This window comes from Pipra filicauda, unplaced genomic scaffold (genome assembly GCF_003945595.2).
Source record: "Pipra filicauda isolate LSUMZ 115617 unplaced genomic scaffold, ASM394559v2 scaffold307_size998922_pilon, whole genome shotgun sequence".
In the NCBI taxonomy this organism is placed as follows: domain Eukaryota; kingdom Metazoa; phylum Chordata; class Aves; order Passeriformes; family Pipridae; genus Pipra; species Pipra filicauda.
Window position 1 is genome coordinate 601,573 of NW_024104429.1, and position 22,667 is coordinate 624,239.

The following is a 22,667-nucleotide window of genomic DNA, read 5'->3' on the forward strand; positions in this document are numbered from 1 at the left end:
TCTTTGTTCTGATCCAGCTGCTGGAGGAGGCTGCAGTCTTTTCTTGTTGAAGTGGTATTTAAAATACATTTTCCTCTCTCGTATTTCTGAGGAAGTACCTCAAAATTAATGTTCTTCCTGGGTCCCATCATGTAGCTGTTCTGAGGGGGTACCAGGGAGGTACTAAACAGCTATTTAGTAACATAAATTTGTATATCAGAAACTCTGCCATGAGGCCACAAACCAGTGTTGTCTGGAGACAAATCTGAATTCCCTTTCCACCTTTGCCCTGAGTTCCCCTCTTCACCTCCCTGTGCTTCTGTAACACAGAGCTCCCACCCACCCCAGAGGGCACACAGGGACTTAATTAATGTTTGCAAAGTGTTTTGAGGCTCCTGGTGACAAGTGTCAGGCAGGAGTGAATGGAACTGATTATTAGAGCATGTGAGCAAACCTCCACTGCTCCACAAATCAGCACCTGGCTAATGGCACAGGCAGGGTTGGGCTGACATCCGTTAGTTAAGCAAATGTGATCCTTGAGGAATTGGGGTTTTTTAATACTCAGGCTGTTGCTAGGACAGAATATTTATTACTTCTGAGTGTAACTTGAGTTTCTCAGGCTGATCAATCCCCATTACTGCTTTGCAGTTCAGCTGGTCCCACTCTGAACAGTTAGTATAGAACACAAAGTGTTGTCATCTCCATTAGATAAAGCACTGGAGCATTTTAAATGCAAACACTGTATAAAATGTAATAATAAGTTCATTAGAGTGGTTTACATTTTTCCATTATCATATCCAATCTGAACTAGTAGCTTAGCCAGCTTTATTGCCAGTGGGTTTTATTTGAGATGAGCTCTGTAGATGTCAGCCAGGATATCTTTCACACTGATTGGGATTCAGGGGGCAAAGAGGAAGTTTGCCTTATGAAAAGCACTTTGTTGACTTCTTGTTTGATGCTTTCTGATATCTTTCTCTAAAATATCTGAAACAGGCTGTTTCCTGAGGCTGAATGGGGGACAAGTTCTGATCTAGTTTGCTGCTGCATCCTCCTCTCCCTTCAAACAATTCTCTTTTTTATGTCATATGTTGAATATCACCCTTTGCATGGACCAGGTGGGACTGTCTCTGTGCAGATGCCCAGTTAAAAAAACAAACCTCTGAGTTTCTCAAGCCTAAATTTTGTGTCCTTGATGGTGCTGCTTCATGGTACCCTCCTGCTTGTGGCTGTCCCAGCATCTGCCCACACACATCTGGTTGCTGGGAGATGATCCGTAACAGGGTGTTGCCATGATTTTAGTAGATTTACTCCAGGCTGTAAAGTATCCTCTAGTAACTCTGTACAGATTTTAAAAGTGGTTTTACAGATTTTAAAGGGGGACAGACTGAGTGGCAGCAGGGGGCACATCTGAGGGACCAGCACTTCGTCCTGTGCCACTCACCCAAATGAAACCACTGGAGACTGGTGCCACTGGTCTCTGCCAGGGATCAGAGTATTTTTACAGCATAGACACAGAGTCAAGGCTGATAGAAACTTCCTTCTATCAACAAGGACAATTCCCCACTTTCTCCATTACCTGGAGAAATATTCTCCTCTTCCCAGAAGAGAAGCTCCTGAAAGCATCCAACACTAAATGCCTCTTATGGTGGGTTAAAGGCTTTTACAGGCAATTTGCTTCAGTGCAGTGGTGGACAACTATCCACATTGTTTGGCCTTTTGTTGCTTGACTTCCCAAAAAAAGACCTTGAAGGCTTTGTTTGTTTCCTGAAGCACAATGAGCTTTCAGCCAGCGTGTGCTGGAATTACAGTTATCGCTCCAGACCTGTGCAGTGGTCTTGGCAAGAGCTGCCCTTAATCCTTTCTTCAGTATCTTAAATTATGGAGGAGTTCACTGACCTAGTAGATATAACAATAAATTAAATTCCTTTAAACAAATTGATCAAAGAAACTTGACCAATTTCCATAAATCTTTGGAAATTGGTTTGAATTAGCCTTTGATTTAGCATTGGTTTAATATACAAAAAAAAAAAATATCCTATTCTTCTTACGCATTTGGCAGCTGTGCTGCTTCCTGCCTCAGTCCGTGTTCCTAAGGAAGATTTATTTCCCAGGAGTTAGCCATCCCTCTTAGAGCCTGTGACATTATAGTTCACTTCTTCCCTTGACAGCGCTGTCCAGCTCACTTGCAATGTCTGTGAGGGGCAGAATGGATGGATTTTACTTTGGTGTAAAACATCTTAAATACTTCCGTGTAGGGGATTTCAAAGAGCTCTGCAGTGTCAGCTCATGTATCCTTGCCAGTGCACTGGGGGGTGAAGGCAGGGAGGCTGAGCTGCAGGAACACGTCCTCTTGGAAGAGACCAGTGACAAAAATCAGAGCAGGGCCACCCCTGGTCATGGTCTGGTACCTGATTTTAATCACAGGACTGTCTCAGATTATTAGGGTATTAGATTATTCATATGTTTTCAGCTTATTAGGATGTGCAAAATAGACACTGATCCAAGATCCCAGTCATCTCTACCAGTGCTGGTGGTGCATTTCATGTTGACATCTCATTTTTCAGTGATGAAAACACCACAAGAGTTGTGATGACACCTCAGTCACAGCTCCTTCTTTGATGCAAAGGCTGGATAGAACAGCAACGAGGAGCTGAAGGACAGCAGTCCTTGGGGTGGGGTGGAATGGGCTGCTCCTCCACAGGAGCCCTGACTTAGAAGCACCAGGCATATTGAAAACAAAAAGAGTGAAATCTAAGATCTGGAGAACAGAGAGGGGTGTAAAATGTCCACCAGGACATTCTGAAGGTGTTGGTGTGTGCAGGTTGCTGCCGGCGCCGCTGAAGGACGCGGTGGAGGTGTCCATGTGGAGGAAGTGCTACACCATGCCAGAAGTGAATGCAGCCCTCAGTAAGATCCAGCTCGTGGGGTATTCCCAGAAAATTGTGAGTACCTCTAAAGCTGCCCTCAGGTCAACACCAACAACTTGTCTCCCATCTTTTCCCTGGAAATGCCCTCCCTTTTCTCTTTCCCCTCCTGCTCCTGTGTAAGATCTAGTTACCGTAGCCTAGGAAAGCAAGACTGGATTATAAGGAATGTCCCACAGTCTCTGCCTCCCAGGAAGGGTTCAGTGAAATCAGGGAATATCCATTTGTTTCTCCTCTTCCTTGGGGAGGCCAATTTTAAGGCAGTGTACCTTCAAATTTGGAGTTGATGGCCGGCCCACTGAGAGCTGGGAGGATGCAGAGAATGGATGGATCCTCTCTGTAAAGCCACATCCCCTCCTGAGTTACCGTATCTCACTTCTGGGAGTCTTTTGAGTGCTTCAGCCTCCACTTTCTTCCATGCTGTAAATTAGGGATTGTAAACAAAACCTAATGGTTCAACATGAACTGCAGAAACTCCCTTCCCAGAGCTCCCAGATAACACTCATTGTCTGTAATGTTGTTGACTATAATCCACTGTAGTTTCCAGAATGAACTGAACCAACAATTCCATAGTCTGCAGATCCTTGTGGTTTGCAGGCAGCACATGGCCATGATCCCTGCTCCTGTGTGGGTCATGGTACCTGTTTTTGTTGCTCAGGGCCATAAGAAATAAAAAAATGGGTTAAAGTAAGTTGTGACTCCTCAGTATCCATGGTTGTTACTCTTCATTTTCAACCACCCTCACGGTGTGGATGCACTCCTAATTTTACCTCTGTGCATCTGAGCCAATCATTCTTTTACAGTTACCATGGGAAAAAAAACAAACATATTTTATCTCCTCCCAAAGCTAACTTCTAAAATTATAACCAGACTTTAGAGCCTTAGTTTATACGCTCTGAGGGATGGAGGCCCTGCCTTGTTCTCCAAGGCATCCAAATGTGTATTGAGATGGTAGAAAAATCATTAGTATTGCAGGAATCGGGTGCTTGTTCCATTATTCAGTAACCAGAAAGCAGATCACATTAGGGAGGTGTTCGTGGAGGCTGATTTTCCTCTCTCCAAACAAGGGTAACACATTGCTGTGTGCAGGTTTCTAATGACACCTGGGAAGGAGACAACTGTCAGGCTGCTCGTGCTGAAACTAAAATGTGGATTGAGTTTGCAGGGTGGTGTTTCTAAATCACCAGTAGACAGCATCTAAAAAGAAGTAAAGTTAGAAAGTGAGTGAGTTTGAGGTTAAGTTTGTTTTCCACAGTAAAATTTGCAACCCAAGCAGAGTTTTTTGTCAGTGGAGAAGTGCTTGTCCTTCCTTCTCTCCTGCTGGCCAATACCAGTTTAATTTGGCTAAAGGAGAAGAGAGTTTTCAAAGATTTAAAGCCCCTACAAACTTTTTTAATACAGCAAAGGCAGGCAGAGAACCAAGACCCTGGGTGATTCCTTCCTTTTGAGGTATGGTTAAGTTTGAGCTCAGTTAGATGTCACAGGATTCACATGGAAAAGAGACTTCATGGAGGCCCTGCCTCAGGAAAAGCACCTGTCAGAGTGTGTCCTGTTAGACATGAGTGATTCTCAGCTTCATAAAGGCTTTGAGTAGCAGAACTGCTTTTAAAATTCACATCACTGATGACAAAATGACCTGTTTTGGGGCTCACCCAAGTTAATGTGTCTTGCTGTGTGTTCCAGGAGCTGTTTGGTGCTGTGCAGGTCACCCCCCTGAGCTCGGGCTACGCTCTGGGAAGTTCCAACTGGATCATCCAGTCGCACTATGAGAAGGTTTCCTACGTTTCAGGATCTTCTCTACTTACAACACACCCTCAGGTACAGCCCCTCACTTCTGTTAGTCTTCTTTAGAAGGAAATGTCTTTGCTAAAAACAAAAAAGGGGCTTATTCCAGCAGGGATCCAGTTTAGGATAGAAGCCATCCTAAGGTAATTCTGTTATCAATGGCTGGGCTTAGTGGGCATTGATAAGACACACCCTGATAAGTGACAGGTATCAGTAGTTATGAGGGAAACATAACTAAAATTCTGTGTTATTGGTGATTTGATGTTCACTTATAACAGTGAAATTCTCTTTAAACAGGAAATTTTCAACAGAGTTAAACAATAGAGCATTAGTGAATTTTTTTTAAATCCATATTTCACCAACGAGTCTTCACAGACAGCTCACAGACTGCTTCTATATCACTTCTGAAACATCCTTCCTTGGGAGAAATGATGGCTAACTGCCTGCCAACTCTTCCACCCTGCTCTGCTAAGGGCAAAGTCTTTATAGTGCTGTAGATGTAATTTCCAGTAAATTAATTCTCTCCAGATCCATAAATTCTTAGTGCAAAGAATGGTTTGAAGTTTGGTGGGGCCGTGTGCTTCAGAAGTTGTCAAAATAGTTAAAAGCATTATTAGGAGGAGGTATTTAAAAATAATTTTAGCAGATGTGTCAGGTTGATGATCAGTAAGTGATTTCCCCCAAGGTGGGGATCTGTGGAGTGCTTTGCTTCTGAGCATCCTTCACTTAAAAGCTTGTTCTCAGGAGCTGAGCAGCTGCAGTAGAGAAAGGATCCTTAATAGTCTGGCCCATTCTTCAGCTGCACAAAATGTATAAGAGCCCCTAAACCCCTTTTTCTCCTCAGCCTCGTTCCATCTTGGGTTGTGCTCTCTCATCTCCTCCTAGTGAAGGAGCAGCAATATTTGACAAGGTATAAAAGGAATATTTCTGTGAGGAGAAGCTTCTGTAGGAAGTAGTTTGGTAACTGGGAATGTTTTGCCTTTGTTGATGTGAAGGGGTGATTCAGTTTTATCAGGTCAGATTGGCCATCCTTCATTTTCCAAAGGTGAACATTTCTCTGGAAACTCCTGGTAAAAGCCTTGTTTTTATGGAAATTAACTCCCAGTGGCAGGGAATGGGGTGTGAGTGAACTGCCTGGGAGGAGCACAGCCCATGAGCTGTGATCTGCACTCACTGCAACCTGCAGCAGAAGTGGGAGCATCAGACAGGGCTGTTGGAGCTTAAAAAGTGCAGGAGAAGGTTCTGGGAGCCTCCCTGAAACCCGAGGGACCTGTTCCAACAAGAGATGGAACTGGGATTATTCACTGCTGACAGTGCTGCTTGTCCCACATGCTTTCCAGGGTCTCATTTTTTACCATTTTTTACCTTGCACTTTGCTTAATTTTACACTAACACATAGTTTGAAGGAATATTTTACCAGATAATGAAAATAACATTCAGTTTGCACTTTTCCTGTCATTTGCCACATCACAGACGTTACCAGAGATCAGCATCATCTTGTATTTGCTCCCAGATGCTTTTTGAAGGCAATGGGTAGTTTTTCTCCTGAGGTTCATCCCTGTGAACACCAGCACAGGCTGCTCCAATATGGATTCTGTAATAACTAGTGGCTTTTGGGAGCTGCCAACCAGCTCTTCATCCCTCTGATGTTTGACAGACAACATGTAATGATAACAGTATCTTGAGTGGCACAGAGGCAGAATTGTGTTCAGCAGATCAACGTTGTTTGTCTGACCTGTTTCTCCACAGAATGGTGGTGAGCAGTTCATCATGAAATCCCCAGTCTTTGAGCAGTGTGTGAAAACAGTCGCTGCATTTTGTGTTAAAAGGGGTATCCTTTAAGCACATCCGGGGCTTTTTGAGCAGCAGCAAAACCTGAGCACTTCTCCAGCGAGTTGGGAGTTAGGCCTGGCACCATTAATTGTTCCCTTTTCTGTCTTCTGGCAGATGGTTTCTACTGAAATTTTGCCTCCCCCTCTCCTGAGGCTCGAATTGACACCGTTGCCACTGAAGTGGAGAACAGGAGTTGACAGCACAGGTTCAGACGTGTCACTAAAAGCTTTTTAAGACGTATTCTTTACATTAACCCACAAAAATCAATGCAGGCCCTCTCAGTGCAATGGCATGTGAAATTATGTGGATCTAATATGGCATAATCATTATGTACATTATCACAGGCACATTCCATATTATTTTTTATTGCCATTATTGGCATTTCATTTTCATGGACACACCACGGCGAGTCGGAGATGGGGATAAATCTCAGGTGTCAGGTCTGATCCTACAAGGGGGTGCACAGTGTAAACTTCTGTCAAAGTTGATGTGAAATTCCCCTGTTTGTTTAACAGAGCAAGGTCCTTCTCAACTGCTTCAGAATGGCTCTGGGAACTGTAATCAGGGGAATTAACCTCACAGTGGTCTTCAAGGTTTAGTGATCTCTTCATCAGTCTCTTCTGGCAGAAATCTTTCCTGGTTGGTGAGGCTGCAAAGAGTATCTACTCTCTGTTTGCTAATGGAGGAAATGGGTTTGCATTTTCATTCTGCTTTAGGAAAATACCAGTATAAAACACGTTAATTAATAGACTTCAGTGAAAAAAGGGTGAAGGATGATCCTTGGGGGTTCCTTCCAACTCAGGATAGTCTATGATGCCGTGATCCTATGATTCAGATTCATACCCAAAACTGAGAGCTTCAAGCCCAAAGGCCTTTCCTGATCTCACCTCTTCCAAAGAGAATCCACTGAAGGGCTGAGGACAATGGTGCTGCCCCTGTAGAGCCCTGGAAATCAAAGCTGACACCTGGATTTGCAAAGGGAAGTAAGTTGGAAACTAGAGCAGCCAGAGCTCAGAATGCACGTGTCAAACCTTCCTGACTCACTGCCACATCCTCAGCAAATTATGGCCTTCTCAGTGCTCAGCTTCTGAGGCCATGAACTGATTAGACTACAGGGAATTCTCTGGGATGGATCCAGTTCTAATTCCGCTGTTTGTTTGGGCTCTGGGATGCAGGTGAACCGTTGTCCCTGTTTTTATTAACTCCAGTCAGGTTTCCACAGATGGAGGAACGTTAAGTTTAAAGTGTTCCATGTGTTCTCCTTCTTGGTCACTGTATCTATTCTGTCCTGCCCAGAGAAAGCTGTGTTATAACTTCCCATTCCTGATGTTATTTCCCTGTGCTCTGTTCCAGCCCATGGACCAGGCTTCTCTTAAAAACAGTGATGTTCTCATCCTGACGGGTCTGACCCAAATCCCCACCGCCAACCCCGATGGAATGGTGGGAGAGTTCTGCAGCAACTTGGGTAGGTCACAGAGAGAAATCTTCTGCCTGTTTTATCATCTTATTCATGGCTTTGGGGGGGAAATAATTCTGAGATTCCTGGAATTGAGTCAGTTGTCCAGCTATAGCTGCTGGCATTAAACTACCTGTTTGGATTTTACGAGGTGCTCCTGATGTCATTAATACAGTAAGTGCTTGGAGAGACACAAGTTGTCCCTAAAATGTTTTGGAATGGAACAGGTATAATGAGATTTAATCATCTGCTGCTCCTGGTTTGCTAAGTATGTCACTTGGCTGCCAACAGGCTACGTGTGGCCTGGGCTTTGGATATTGTTCCCAGCTGAAATATTACTATTTCCTTCCTGTATATCAGCCAGTGTGAAAATCTTAACGTGCCTTTTTATGACTTTCAGTTTTGAAAACAAGCACATCTGCTTCCCTTCTTACACCTGATTTTTAAATATATCGAAACCAAACAGCACAATCTCTGTTTAAAAAAAAAAAAAAAGTCAAGATATATTTATAGACCCCCCAAAAATATAAAGTCTAATCAGATGCTTTCACAGCTGGAAAAGCTGATAATTGCAAAGCTGTGATAACAGTGTGAATGACAGCATTTTCCAGCCTGTTTGGAATGTCACATCCAGTGCTGCTCTCTCCTTTTCTCCCCTTCCCCCACCTCAGTTCCTCTGTGCTTTCACCCTTCTTCCATCAAACCACTTTCTTGTGTCTGCCCTGCTGGATGTTGCCTGAGATCTTCCCTTTTTTTTTTAAATTCACCACTTTTTGTGAAGAAAACTAAAAAGTTTGTGAGGGGAGGATCCTTACAAAAGTTACCAAAAGACATGACAAGACTAAATCAAACTGAATTCCTGGTCTAGTGGAAGTTTCTCTGCCCATGGCAGGGGGTTGGAACTGGGTGATTTTTAATGTTCCTTCCAAACCAACCCATTCAGTGATTCTCTTAATAAAGCACGTTTTGGCATTTTGTAAGTGTGAGAATCAAGGGTTTTACCAAAGATCCTTCTGCCAATATCCTGGCTCCAACAGGATCCATGAGCAGATACCTGGAGAAGAGTAGAACAGAGTGAGATTAAAGGATACTTTCCTCTCATAACCTTCAAGTGTTTTTATTTCAGGAATTTCCTGAATCCAGCATGGCTTTTGTGTAGTTAGTGAAGTTCAGTGCATTTGTTCCACCTCCCTCAAAGCTGTGTTAACTCCTAACACCTTTCCTAAATGCTGTGTGTTTTACATGTGTGTATTCCACCTGTGTTTTCACTGGTTTTAAGCACTGTTGGTAATTTTAGTACCCTGTGGTCAGCTTTGGTGACCTTGCTGTGGTAGATCCAGATGTGCTACCACTTATTTGTCCCTCCTGGACCTTTAGGGGAGGTCATGGTGGCATGATCACCTCCCATCGTGCTGAGTAAACCCTTTCATTTTAATTACTCATTGCTAATTAAAATGCTTTTACAAGTTAAAGTCTTAGAGATGCAGTTGGGCCGCAGCAAAATCCAGAAGTTGAATGTGTATAAATAAACCTGTTACATATGTTGGTACAGGTGGGTTTGTCTCCACAAGCTGTTCTGGTTGACAGGAACACTCTGAACTATTTTAAGGAGTTTGCAGAAGGTCTTCCAGCTTCTGTCTTGAATGAGACAAACTCAGAGAAATGAGAAAGTCGTTAAAAACCAAAGGAAACTCCACGCCTAAAATAATGCCATTGGAAGAATCTGGAATGGGACTTGTATTAGCCAAAAACCAGCAATCTGAAGAAATTAAGTAATTCTATATTAATACAGTATTTACATGATACCAGCAGCAGTTACACATCTACCCAACATCAGGAGAAGAAAACAGAGAGTCAGTTTACTTTCAAATGTGTAAAAAAGTGAAAAAAGCAGTGGGTTACTGGGAAAAACAAGAGTAGGCAAACTGAGCACAGTAGTTTTCATCTGTTTTTCCCATTTCCAAAATGTTCAGGGGAGTGCAGAAGCAGCTGAGAATTCACTTGGTGAAAGCTCTAAAGCAGACCAAAACTCACCAAAAATGGGTGTGAGGAGGTAACAGCATGTTGGGGAGAAGGGTCATGAGGCACAGAAGTGGAAGTGTGAAAACTGCACCTTGATCCCTGTTCTCATCCCAGCATGTGGAGTTGTAGAGGCTGATTCTCATGATTCCCAAGTCACATCCATGATTTCCTCTCCACGTGGTGTGTGCAGCACTGAAACCACACCTTGTCCCGTCTCCAAATCCCTCTCAGTTTGTTCCAAACCCTTCTTTTCCATGCTCAGCACCAACGTTCTGCAGCTCAGGGAGAGCAGTTGCATTTTCACATTGCCTTGGGCATCATCAGAAAACTGTCTGTGGGGACAGTTTGGGACATTTTGTGTGAGTGTTGGTTTAAATAAAGCAGAAAAAACCCCAAAGTTTGCTTTTTAGGTGCCAGCTTGACCTTGTGGTGGCAGCTGTTGGAAAAGCAAGGATCTCTTTGGGAGTTGTGAATTGAACAACTTGAGATGGAGCCACTGAAGGAGACTAAATTTGAAATGCTGAGATTATTATACAACTTTTTATCAAGAGGGTGCATCCATCATTCCCGGAGATAAATTGGGCTTTAAAGAGCTTTCAAATAGACGTGTCCTCTTACTGACAGCTCTAGAAAGTTGTTGTAGTTGTGCAGGGAGCCAGACTGGACCTGCTGCTTGCTTGGAAAGGTTTTCATCCCTTAGGAGGAATAGGAATATTCACCAGGCTGGTTTCAAGGGTGCATCCTGTGCCACCAGGAACATGGGATTTGATGGGACAGCAACCCTGGGTCCCTGGCCTGGTGGGCAGCTGGCTGGAAGGGTGCTCCACTCCCTGGATTGGGATTTCATATTCCTTATGTTATTTCCCCTGTGGCCTCAGGAATCCTGAACTTCTGCTTGTTTTCACCAGAAAAGGCTTGAGGTTCCCAGAGTGGGGAGGGAGAGCTGTGAATTCGGGCTGTGTTGGGTTTGCATGGCCAGGTTCTGGCAGCTGAGGGGGCTGCAGGGGTGGCTTCTGTGAGGAGCTGCCAGAAGCTTTCCCAGGTCCAACAGAGCCAATTCCAGCTCCAGGATGGACCCACTGCTGGCCAAGGCTGAGCACATCAGTGATGGTGGTGGAGCCTCTGGGATAACAGAGTTAAGAAGGGGAAAAAATCCTGCACAACTGCAGGCAGAGAAAAGAGGAGTGAGAATATGTGAGAGAACCAACCCTGCAGACTCTCAGGGCAGTGCAGCAGGAGGGGCAGGAGGTGCTCCAGGCACCGGAGCTGAGGGTCCCCTGCAGTCTGAGGTGCAGCCCATGGAGAGGCAGTTGTGCCCCTGCAGCCCAGGGAGGTCCATGAGGGAGCAGAGATCCACCTGCAGCCCCTGGAGACCCCACACCAGAGCAAGGGGATGTCCAAAGGAGGCTGTGACCTGTGGGAAGCCCAGGCTGGAGCAGCTCCTGGCAGGACCTGTGTCCCCATGGAGAGAGGAGCCCACGCTGGAGCAGGTTTGCTGGCAGGACTTGGGACCCCACGGGGGACAGATCCCACTGGAGCAGCCTGTTCCTGAAGGACTGACCCCATGGAAGGGACCCACACTGGAGCAGCCTATTCCTGAAGGACTGACCCCATGGAAGGGATCCCACACTGGAGCAGCCTGTTCTTGAAGGACTGACCCCATGGAAAGGGATCCCACACTGGATCAGCCTGTTCTTGAAGGATTGACCCCATGGAAGGGACCCACACTGGAGCAGTTCAGGAAGAACTACAACCCATGGAAAGGGCTCACACTGGAGAAGTTCCTGGAGGACTGGCTCCTGTGGGAAGGACCTCACACTGGAGCAGGGAAGAGTGTGAGGAGCCCTCTCCAGAGGAGGAAGGAGCAGCAGAGGCAGCATGTGATGAACTGACCACAGCCCCCATTCCCTGCACCACTGGTGGGGGGAGACAGAGAAATCAGAATTGATGTTGAGCCCAGGAAGAAGGGGGGGGGAAAGGTGTTTTTTCAAAATTTGGTTTTATTTCTTATAACCCTACTCTGATTTGATTGGTAATAAACTAATTTCCCCAAGTCAAGTCCGTTTTGCCCACGATGGCAATCAGTGACTGATCCTTCCCTGTCTTTAACTCTCCCCACAAGCCTTTTGTTACATTTCCTCCAGCCTGGGTCAACCCACCACAAAGGAATGAAACTCACATTTTTCTGTGGCCTGGACACATTCTTTAACCTGCACTCTGATCCCAGCTGGTGTGTGCAGCATTCCTGCTGCTCTGGCTGTGGGTGCTTTCCTTTGCTCTCTGCAGAATTTCTGGGTGTGTAATGACACAGTGCAAGTTCTGGTCCTGGAACCAGAGCCTTGACTCCCACCCCCAGATGGCTTTGGAAATGTTGTTCTTAATCTCCTCATTCCTCCCTTCACATCCTGTTTACAGCTGGGATAGTTTAGACTTACCCATAGTGTACCACATTGCTGGCATGTTTGGTGGCATCTCCAGTTTTAGACAAATGTGAGGTATTACTATTCATAATCACAAATATTTTGATGGTGTAGTTTGTTTGTGACCTGGAGAAATAAATCCACTGCACTACAATTGTGTTATAAGAGATATAAATGGTGCTTTTAACCACCAGCATGTCATAGGCACTGACTGCTGCAAGGAATAAAGCACCTAAATACATGGGAAGGATCCCACTGGAATCTTTGAAGTTCCCTAGACTCCATAAAACTTGCAAACATTCAGCCATAAAAGTCTTTCCTGAGCATGTAGGTGGGGAAAAAACACCCTTAATATGCTAGATTTATCCCCCAGAGCTTGTCAAGGAATTGAAGTCAGGGAAGTGATCATGTTGGGATGTAACACCTGTGTTTTCAGGCTCTTCCACAGCTTTTCTGTGGAATGTTTGATGCATGATGTTACTGCTGCTGCAGTGGAATTAACAGCTGTAGGTGGGTTTATCCCATGTCCACAGGTGAAATCCTAGTGAGGCAGGAATTGCTCAGTGAGCTGGACAAAGTATTTCCCCTTTCCCAGAAAGAAGTTCTGGGAAATTTGTAATTCATTCTGCCAGAGGAACACTGGTGCTTGCTCAGTGCTTGCTTTTGCTGTCGTGCTCAGATCTGTCTCAATTACAGAGTAAACCTATTTTTCTTTTTCCTTTTCCTCATTTTTTTCCAGTCCCATGCTGTCTGCAAGTTTTAAATTGTTCTTGTTACGTGGAAAGGACGGAAATGTTTAGTTTTTAAAAAGGGGAAACACTCCATCACCCGTTTCTGTTTGAAATAACCACATCTTCAGCCTTTCAGCTGAAAACAGAGCACAGAACAGTTCCCCACGTGTTGTGCTTTTGGCTGAGACCTGTGAGCTGCTGTCCTTCCGCTCTGGTGGACAGCAAAGAGCTGGATAGCAAATATTTGGGTGGGGAGGTGGTTTGTGTCCCTCATTTATCCTCCTGTGCCTGTGCAAGGCCGCCCTCTCCTGTCGGGAGTTTTCCATGTGCTCAGGCTGTAGATGGAGATCTAAACCTGGAGGAGGCAGTAAATAAATGTAATTAACGATCAGAAGTGTTCATCTCAGTTCACAACGTGCTCTGCTAATTCATGCTTCTTTTTATGTAACAGCTGGATTAAAGTATTCAAAAGTTTAAATTTGAACCCTGGTAATTGATTTCTGTCATTTTGCTCCCCCGCAGCGATGACTGTCCGGAACGGAGGGAACGTGCTGGTTCCCTGTTATCCCTCTGGAGTGATCTACGACCTGCTGGAGTGCCTGTACCAGTACATTGACTCTGCAGGGCTCTCCAATGTCCCTTTTTATTTCATCTCACCTGTTGCCAACAGCTCCCTGGAGTTCTCCCAGATCTTTGCCGAGTGGTAGGTGTCCAGGGGCTGCTCCACCAGCCCCAGTTCTCACCCTCAGCCCTGAGAAATTGTTCTCTCTGCCTGACATGTTCTAATTTACACTTGATTAGAATTGTGGAGGCGTTTCTGGAGTCACAGGGGGGTGTGGGTGTGGGTGTAAGTAGATGTTCTATAATTAGGGAAGGATCATTTCCTATAGAATGTACAAACTGAAATAATCTCTGCTTTTTGGTACTTGTGCTGATGATTAAATGATGTTCCTGACTTGAGGGAGTTTTAGCTGTCCCTGCTTCTGTGTTTTACTCCCTCAAAACTCTACCATGGTGTCCCTAGATAAGCAAAATAGATTTTTCAGGTGTAATTTTGCTTAGCCAGCAATGTATTTTCATGGAAAAAAAAAAAAGGGCAGGAGTATCCTGGGCTGGATGAGGCAGAGCACTTGGGTCAGGAGAAGGGATCTTCCTCTGCTCAGCCCTGCTGAGGCCACATGGAGAGTGTTCTGTCTCCAGTACAGGAAGAATATGGGATTACTGGAGTAAGGCCAGCACAGGGCCACAGAGGTGAGGAGCCTGGAGAGCAGAAGGCCCAGGGGAATCTTTTCTATGTGTAGAAACACCTGATGGGAAGAGGTAAGGATGAGGGATCAGACTCTCCTCAGCAGGGCCCACTGACAGAACAAGAGGCACAAACTGAAACATGAAATTCCAACAGGGTGATGGCATAAACTGCCAGAGGGCAGGGTCAGATGGGATATTGGGAAGGAATTCTTTACTAAAAGGATGGTGAGACCCTGGCACAGGTTGCCCAGAGCAGCTGTGGCTGCCCCATCCCTGGAAGTGTCCAAGGCCAGGTTGGAGCAACCTGGAATAGTGGAAGGTGTCCCTGCCCATGGCAGGAGGTTGAAAAAAGATGAGCTTCAAGGCCCCTTCCAACCCAAACCATTCCATGATTCTGTGATTCTGTGGAACACTGGAACAGGTTGTGCAGAGAGGGCATGGAGAGTTTTCTATGGAGACACCAAAACCCAACTGGACACGGTCCTGGATGACCTGTTGTATGTGGGAATGCTTGAGCAGGGGTTTGGACTGGATCCCAAGAGATCCCTTCCAACCTCAACCATTCTGTGATTCTGAGCCTTGGAGAGGAGAGCCCAACCACCTGGAACTCTTTCCAAATTTTTACAAATGGAGACATGCTCTAGATTATTAGGGTTAGGTAGCTTTTCCTTTCTTTCTTCCTCTCCAGATATTTTAAGTCTGGAGGCCCTGGAAATCCCGTGTGATTTGATCCCTCAGGAGAATTGTAAAGAGGATTGAAATCTGGTGAATTTACGTGGAATGGAGGCAGAGATAAAACCATCTGTAAAACAGAGGTTTGGGGGCAGAGCTGGGATTGATATTCAGGGATTCCAGCCTCCAGTTCTACCCTTTAGTCAGCTGAAGAAAATGTCCTGCTCTTAATACCTCCTAGACTTTATCAAAATGAGTTTGACCCAGGCTGATTGCTTTTTAATAAAGTGAAAGTATGAGGCAGGCAGTGTTTCCCAGAAAAAGCCACTAGGACATTGTCACTGCAGATAATTGTCACCCAGACCTCTGACAAACAACTTCCTTTAGCTTCTGTAATAGGATGAATCAGGAGCCTGGATAGAGCTCATCAACAGCTCTCAATATCTGTGTTTTAAAGATAAATGATGTAAAATAGCAGGTCCCTGTGAGTGTTGGGCCGTGGTGAGAGGCATTTTACTGACACTGCAGCTACAAAAACAAAATACACAGGAGAATGAGTTTACAAGGAACAAAAGGACCAAGTCACCGATGAGAAGTGGGATGAGGCAAGTGGAATTTTTCTGTTGACAGATGATTTGGCTTTGCAAAAACTGCTGAGGTCTGGACTGGGAAATGGGCATGTTGAGTTACAGATTTGCCTTCAGCAGCAAAGGATCTGTTACAGTGTGTACAGAATTACCTTCAGCTGTCTTGCACCTTCTCTGCGTGATCTCACTGTGATTGAGTTGTTGTTCCATGTGGGTGTTGATCCTCTAACTAGAAAGACTGGAAGCAACAAAACAAATCAGTGATTTTGCACCTGATGCCAGAAATCCAACGTGGTTTTCTCCAAAAAAAAAAGTGTGTCAGTAGATGGCAGCAGATGCTGCAGGATGTTCTGCACCTCTAACCCAGCTGGTTTCCTTTGCTTTTACAGGTTGTGTCATAACAAACAAACAAAGGTGTATCTTCCAGAACCTCCTTTTCCCCATGCTGAGGTAAGTAAACCATGGTCTTGTTTAGTTTCTGGATCACAGTCCTGTGTGGCTGTTGTTTTTTGGGTGAACCCTTGTACAGCTCCTTAAGTTTTGTGTCATTATTCACACAAGTGGTTTTCTTTTTCCTTTTCTTTCTGTGATGAATTTGGGAGCGTGGGGGAGGAAGGAATGATGGTGTTCCCTCAACTCCAAAATTCCCATCTTTATTTCAGTATCTCACACACAGTATCTCACATTCCCCTCAGAATGTGATCCATGTACACATGGTTGGGTGTTTGCTCTTATCCCACTGCAACCACAAGTATTCCCAGTGTCCAAGCAGTTCATTCCAAAGTCTAAAACTAAGAACTTGTCACCAGAGACAGTTTAGTCATCCCAGCTCCTGCCTCCCTGGAACAGGCACCCTGTTTGCTGCAGGAGAAGTGGTACCTTGGAAGAGAGTTTCTATATAAAAAGTTCAAGCTTGCAGCACTGGGTGCTGTCACTGGCAATTTTAAATGGAATTACTTGAGCATCGCAGTGAAGCAAAGAGGAATGAGGTTCCTGGCTTTGGAGGATCTTCCCTGCAACAAAATAAGAATTTGAGGGGAGGTTTTAGCCAACCAGACATTAAATAAATGTGGAGGAGCTCGTGCCTTCAGAGGTATCTCACGTATCAAGGAAGGAAATTCTCCACTGGGAACAGGCGGTTTTCCCTCTGAAGGAAACGAGAGGCAGGTTGGGAAAAGAAGAAACAGGACTGAGAAATAATTTTAGCTAAATCCTCCTCCATTTGAGGCGTGCAGAAAACTGTCTCTTCTAGTTGCTGTGGTCCAAACTGTTTCATGAGATATCCAGGGTGGTCACTGCAGATTTAAGAGCCCAGAAATTAAATCCTTTTACAGACGTGTTTGGGGTTTTTTTTCCATCTGAAAATGTGTCATCCAGGGATTTGTTCTGGAAATTGCCATTACCCATCACATCTATCATCTGTAGGTGCTTCAAAGGCATTGTTGGAAGCAGGATCTGACCAGGAGCCCTCACTCTTTCCAGATGCTTGAACGTATTTCAAGCAGGATGTGCAGTGAATTATGTATAATCTGTTACCAGAAATAATGTGGACTGCAGGGCAAGCCACCTGCTCACCACTTATTTTCTAACCAAAAAAAATTTATTCCCACTGATATATCAATTCCAAAGGCTGATCCCTGAGTACAAGACTCTCCTCCCCTCCGTCTCTGCTTTCTGGGGTGTCCTTGATGTTCCACAGTGTCGTTGCTTTCACTGACAGCCCATATTCTAGTTCACAATATGCTCTGGAACGGGCAGATTGAAGTGAGAACCCATCAAAAAAAAGAGAAGCCAAACATGCAGCTGTCACAGACTGGATTAATTAACCCATCTTCTATGATGGGCCTTTGTGATTATAGAGTGATAACGGTGTCCTCTCATTCTTAGGGTGTTTTATATTCTCCAGAGGCCTGTTGATGATGAGATTTTGCCAAATTATTGTGTGGCTGTTGAAGCAGCTTTGCAAAAACTGCTCTGTGCTTCAGGTGGAGATCAAGGTGATTATGCAGGAAAGGCCTCCCAGCAGGGGATCACAGATCAGCTCAGGGACGTGCCTGTTCCAGGGACCATCCACAAGATGTCCATGTCAGGGCCCCAGTGCTCAGCACATGCCTTGGATTCCTTGTTAAATCTGCAAAATCTTGCAGCTGACACTGTGTGTGTACCTCACAGGATATAAAACATCTATATAACCACTTTTCCTGTGGCTCCACAACCTCCCAGTCAGGAGCTTTTGCTTACTGGCACTTCAGGGGGTTTTTAATGAGCACGAGAAGCAGACAGTGAGTGATGGTTTCTACTGGACAGGTTGTTAGTGGGGAATTGCTTTACTTTTCTCAAAGTAATGGTGGGTTGTGCAGTGTAACCTGCACAGAAATTGCCCATCATGAAAAGATGTGCTTTAACTGCTCAGTTGTTGGAGGAAAATAGGGAATTACTCAGACATGTCTCTTAGTTCTTAGGAAGCATTAATAACATGCCTGGCATGATACATCAGAGAGGGACAGGCCAGGAAATAAGTTTCTAATTATCTCCAGAACAAGCCCAGCCCAGTGCAATGCTGATCCTGAAATTTGATGTTCCTGCTTAGTTGTATAAACAGCAAGATTTAAAAGCAAACAAGGCAAAAATTCCCCCAAATCCTTGTTGTGGTCTCTTGCAGCAATGAGTTCCAGTGTATTATAACAGAATAATTGCTTCCTTTAATCAGCTGGGATTGTATTTGGCATTTCACTTAACTACCCCTTTATTATTGTCACAAGAGGATAAATAAAAGCATCTTCATTGTCTCTACAATTACTATTTTTATTTCTCCTCCCTCTCCCCACTGAGTTGTTTGAAGCTTTTTCCTTCTCTTCGCGTGGAAATTTTCCAGGTTTATGGTTTCTCTTGCATGTTTTGAGCTCATTCCTTGTTCTGCTGTGCTGAATAAAACCAGCACACGTGTTCAGCTCTGCAGAGGACCCAAAACACTTCTCCCTCCTTGTTAGTGCCACTTTACTGTAGTAGTAGGTGCTCATCCATCTCCTCCTACACAGTCACTGGTGCAGTTTTTGAGGTGGAAATTTGTTTCCCAACATCCAGTCTGAATGAAGAGGGAATAAATATACTTTCCCTCTGAGCGAGGCACGTGGGTTAAAGTGCTTCAGGTTTGTAGGGATGGATTTGGATATCAATTCCTGCTGAAATTGGTATGAATGGAGTGTCCAGATTCTTGCACACAAGCTGGTGAAGTCCCACCTGCAGCCTTTTAGCAGTGCACAAACCAAAGAAAGCTTCTTTTTAAAGGCATTTCTGAGGGAAGAGTTGCTGTGACTGTGTTGGAGGGACTTAAGATATGGGTCAAGACTCCTGTGCATTCCAGCCAGACATTTCCCAGGAGGAAAAGCAGGAGAGTGGAGGAATGGTTAGGGAAGGGATGGGTGGCTCTGTGGGTGGCTCTCCCCTGTGCTGGAACAGAAGTGGAAATTCAGTTTTTCACCAGCAGTTACTGGGATGGGGAAAGGAGGAGAAGGAGCTCAAACTGGGAAAATGTTGCAAAGTTAAAAACTGGAGATCCCAAATGTTTGTGGATACAGCAGGTTGGGGGGGGCAGGGAGGCTTTCACTTCCAAACCTCTGTATCAGTTATATCCAAGGATCCACTGTCTAAATAGGCTCAGATTTCAGCTCCACAATTCCTTGGTGAAATGCTCTGGACCATAAATCAGTAATTTGTTCTGTTTAGAAATGTTATTGTGGTATTCCAGAACCAACTTGTGGTTTTTTTATCAAATTCCACCTGGGAATGTCCCATCCCAACACAGGCACAGCTGAGGAATTAGCCATCCCCCTGACCATTTTACCAGGAACCATGGATTTTTTGACTTCATAACATCCTTTTTTGACTTTGTACATTAATGGCTGAATTGTTCCAGCAAGGCAAAATGAGGAGCTTTCAACTCCTTTTCCTCTCTGGTCGATCTTTCCACGGACAATTTCAGGCACTGAGATAAGTGACTCCAGACTTCTGTAAATGTCTGCAACAATAAAATTTGAGAGGTAATTTATATTGATCAGTATTTGCCAGTGGAGGAAGAATTTGGATTTACTGTGCTCTTATTAAGGATTCTGTGAGCAACATCTAAGAGAAATGGCTACAAAAAATCCTTTTTTTTCTGACTCAAAGATGAGCCAGAGTGGGAGTAATATTGATTCTGTGGTCTTAAATACCAGCATTTTTCTTCTTCAGCTTTGGTTCCCTCCCCCATCTACCAGTTCCTGTGTAACACACATTTCAGTAAATACCTGGAATCAGGTGATTGTATAGTATTATAGTTTGGTTTATAGTTCTATAGAGAATTGTAATATGAATAATTATTATAGAGGAGTTGGACTCAATGATCCTTGTGGGTCCCTTCCCACTCTGGATATTCTCTGATAGAATTAGGCCCCTGTTAGTGTTGATTTTATGGAGGGAGTGAGGGAGGTGAAATAATAAACGTATCATTCCCTGATAGGAACCACATTTGTTCCAAATTCTGGCTCCAGAGCACACACACACACACACACACACACAGAGTAAATAGCAGTGTGTTTTGGCTCACTTCAACAAAGGGTACACAAAGGCTCTGGAGATTTATCCTGTTTATAGCAGCAGTTGCTGACCCTGTAAATCAAGCCCACAGCTTTAAAGGGAAGCAGAACCATTTGGGATTTTCAGAAAAAACACAGCTCTCAGTCTTGCTTCAGTGCTTTACCAGCCTCTGTCTCTTAAGCTCTCAGTCAGCAGTGGTTCTTTCTGTGCAGAGATGCTCTGAGTGTTGCTCCTGCTTTCCAGCTTGTGGAAATCCTGGCTGGCTCAATGCCAGGCATTGCTTTTGGCCCAGGTTGGAGATCTGACCGTGGCTGTTGTGCTTACACACCCCAGCTCATCTGCACAGAGAAAAAAAAAACAGTACAAATCATTACAGATTCAGTCCCTTTAATGATTTGTGAAATTTTGTTGGGCCTGTCCTGCATTTCAGCCTCATATTTTTTGGATGGGGTAATTAGGGAAGGCTTTGCTGTAGGCACTAAAATCCACCAGCTGCTTTATCACTGCAGTGGACAGAATGTCTCCAAAGTTGGTTTTGCAGCCTTTCACCCCTGCTCTGTCTACCTGTGAGAGCCAGAGATTGGGAGCTAAACTATGGAGCTTCACTGGACTTCTCAGGAAAGATCTTTCAAGGTAAAAAGAAAAGATAAAGAAAAAAAAAAATCATCACCAGTGAGGCCGTGAAAAGTGGATTAGAGACCCTGTGTCTCTCTTCCAAAGTAATAGGAGGGAATTTGAAGCTTCCATAATTCTTTGAAGAGAATCCAGCTTTTATGTTGCTAAGCAGTGAACATTTGTGTAGGTACAGCAGGGAAATAAGCTGTTCAGTGCTTTTGTACATGGAGTGCTGCTCTCACATCTTCACAAAGATTTGAATGCTGCACACAAATATATATCATTTGAAGGAGCCTGTGAAAGAGGAAGAACACTTTGTGATTATCAGGAGTGTGTTACATAAATAGTAGCTGTAGAAATGTCTTTCACTTCACTGTCTGCCTGTCCCTGGCAAAGTTTTGCCCTGGAATGTCACATATCCCATTTAATATTTGAAGTACAAATTGTCCCCTTCTTCCAGTTTACCCAAATTAAACTACTTTTGCAACTGCAGTTTAAAGACTTTTGTCTTCCCCCCAAAAAATCCAACCAAACCACGGAAAAGCTTCTTGGGGTCATTTCTCACAAGTTCATTTAAATGCCAGGATTTTATGGATTCAAATTCAGTTGGCCCATTGTCTGCTAAACTGCAGTTTGTGTTACTGAAGCTAAGTTTAGATTCTAAATCCTGCCTGCCAGATGTGTTAATCAGAAATCTTTACCAGCCTTAATTGCAGGAATGTTTTTGAGATTCAGTGCATATCAACTGCCAGAGCAGTTGCTGGATGGTTTTTTTCCAATCTCCCTCTTGAAGTTTAAATAGGAATTAGCTATTACTTGTAAACTGTAGTGAAGTATAGTCCCCTTTCTACATCCTCCATGACCCATGGAGATCACAGGCTGTGTCCACCTGCAGAGAATTGTGTGATAACCATAAGTTCTGGAGTGCATAAGTTGATAAGAGACTTAGAGAATCATCAGAATTCTCAGTTTCTCTTCATTTCCAAGTAGGCACATTATCCTGAGTTAGGTCTGCCATGGTAAAAAATAACACAGAAGATAAGAGACTTAGAGAATCATCAGAATTCTCAGTTTCTCTTCATTTCCAAGTAAGCACATTATCCTGAGTTAGGTCTGCCATGGTAAAAAATAACACAGAACAAGAGGAAATGGCCTTAAGCTGAAGGAGGGAGTGTTTAGGTGGGATATTGGGAAGGAATTCTTGGCTGGGAGGGTGGGGAGGCCCTGGCACGGGTTGCCCAGAGAGGGTGTGGACTCCCCAGCCCTGGAAATGTCCAAGGCCAGGTTGGACGGGGCTTGGAGCAACCTGGGACAGTGGAAGGTGTCCCTGCCCATGGCAGGGGGTGGAACTGGATGAGCTTTTTAAGGTCCTTTCCAGCATTTCCAACCCAAACCATTCTGGGATTCCATGACCAGTCCAACCTCCTTTAAACACTGGCTCCCAAAGGAAGCCCCATTCCCCTCGTTCCCACTCTTTATCTCTGTGTCTGTTCTCAGTTGCTCAGTGTGTGATTTCCTGTGTTAAATTACATGCCTTTTAAGAAAACTGTATTTACACTTATTTTCCAGCTGGAGATGGAAGCATAAACCTACCGAGAAAAAAACTTCCAAATATTGCCTGAAAGTGCTTCCCAGTCTGGTTTATTAAATTGCTTTTAAGTTGCAGCTTGTTTTGCAGATTAGAAAACAGTGGCAGGAGAAATAAAGCAAAACTCTTTGAAAAGTGCCTTGATAAATAAACTCCATCTCAGTAAAGAAATCTGTTCCACCTGCAGAGCTGATTGCACTGTTTGCTAGACATCTTATTGCTCCTAATTCAT

General features: G+C 44.4%; 1 protein-coding gene across 3 annotated transcripts in view; it reads left to right on the forward strand.

Annotated features, from left to right (window-relative positions):
* The window catches only part of INTS9 (integrator complex subunit 9), a 62,566-nt gene that overhangs the window by 18,230 nt on the left and 21,669 nt on the right, over positions 1-22,667 (forward strand). For all 3 annotated transcript variants that reach the window (XM_039383385.1, XM_027733476.2, XM_039383386.1), the window contains 5 exons: positions 2,801-2,921; positions 4,587-4,721; positions 7,875-7,986; positions 13,673-13,853; positions 16,047-16,107. In XM_039383385.1, the coding sequence (XP_039239319.1) occupies positions 2,801-2,921; positions 4,587-4,721; positions 7,875-7,986; positions 13,673-13,853; positions 16,047-16,107 (610 nt within the window). The remainder of the gene's footprint in view (positions 1-2,800; positions 2,922-4,586; positions 4,722-7,874; positions 7,987-13,672; positions 13,854-16,046; positions 16,108-22,667) is intronic.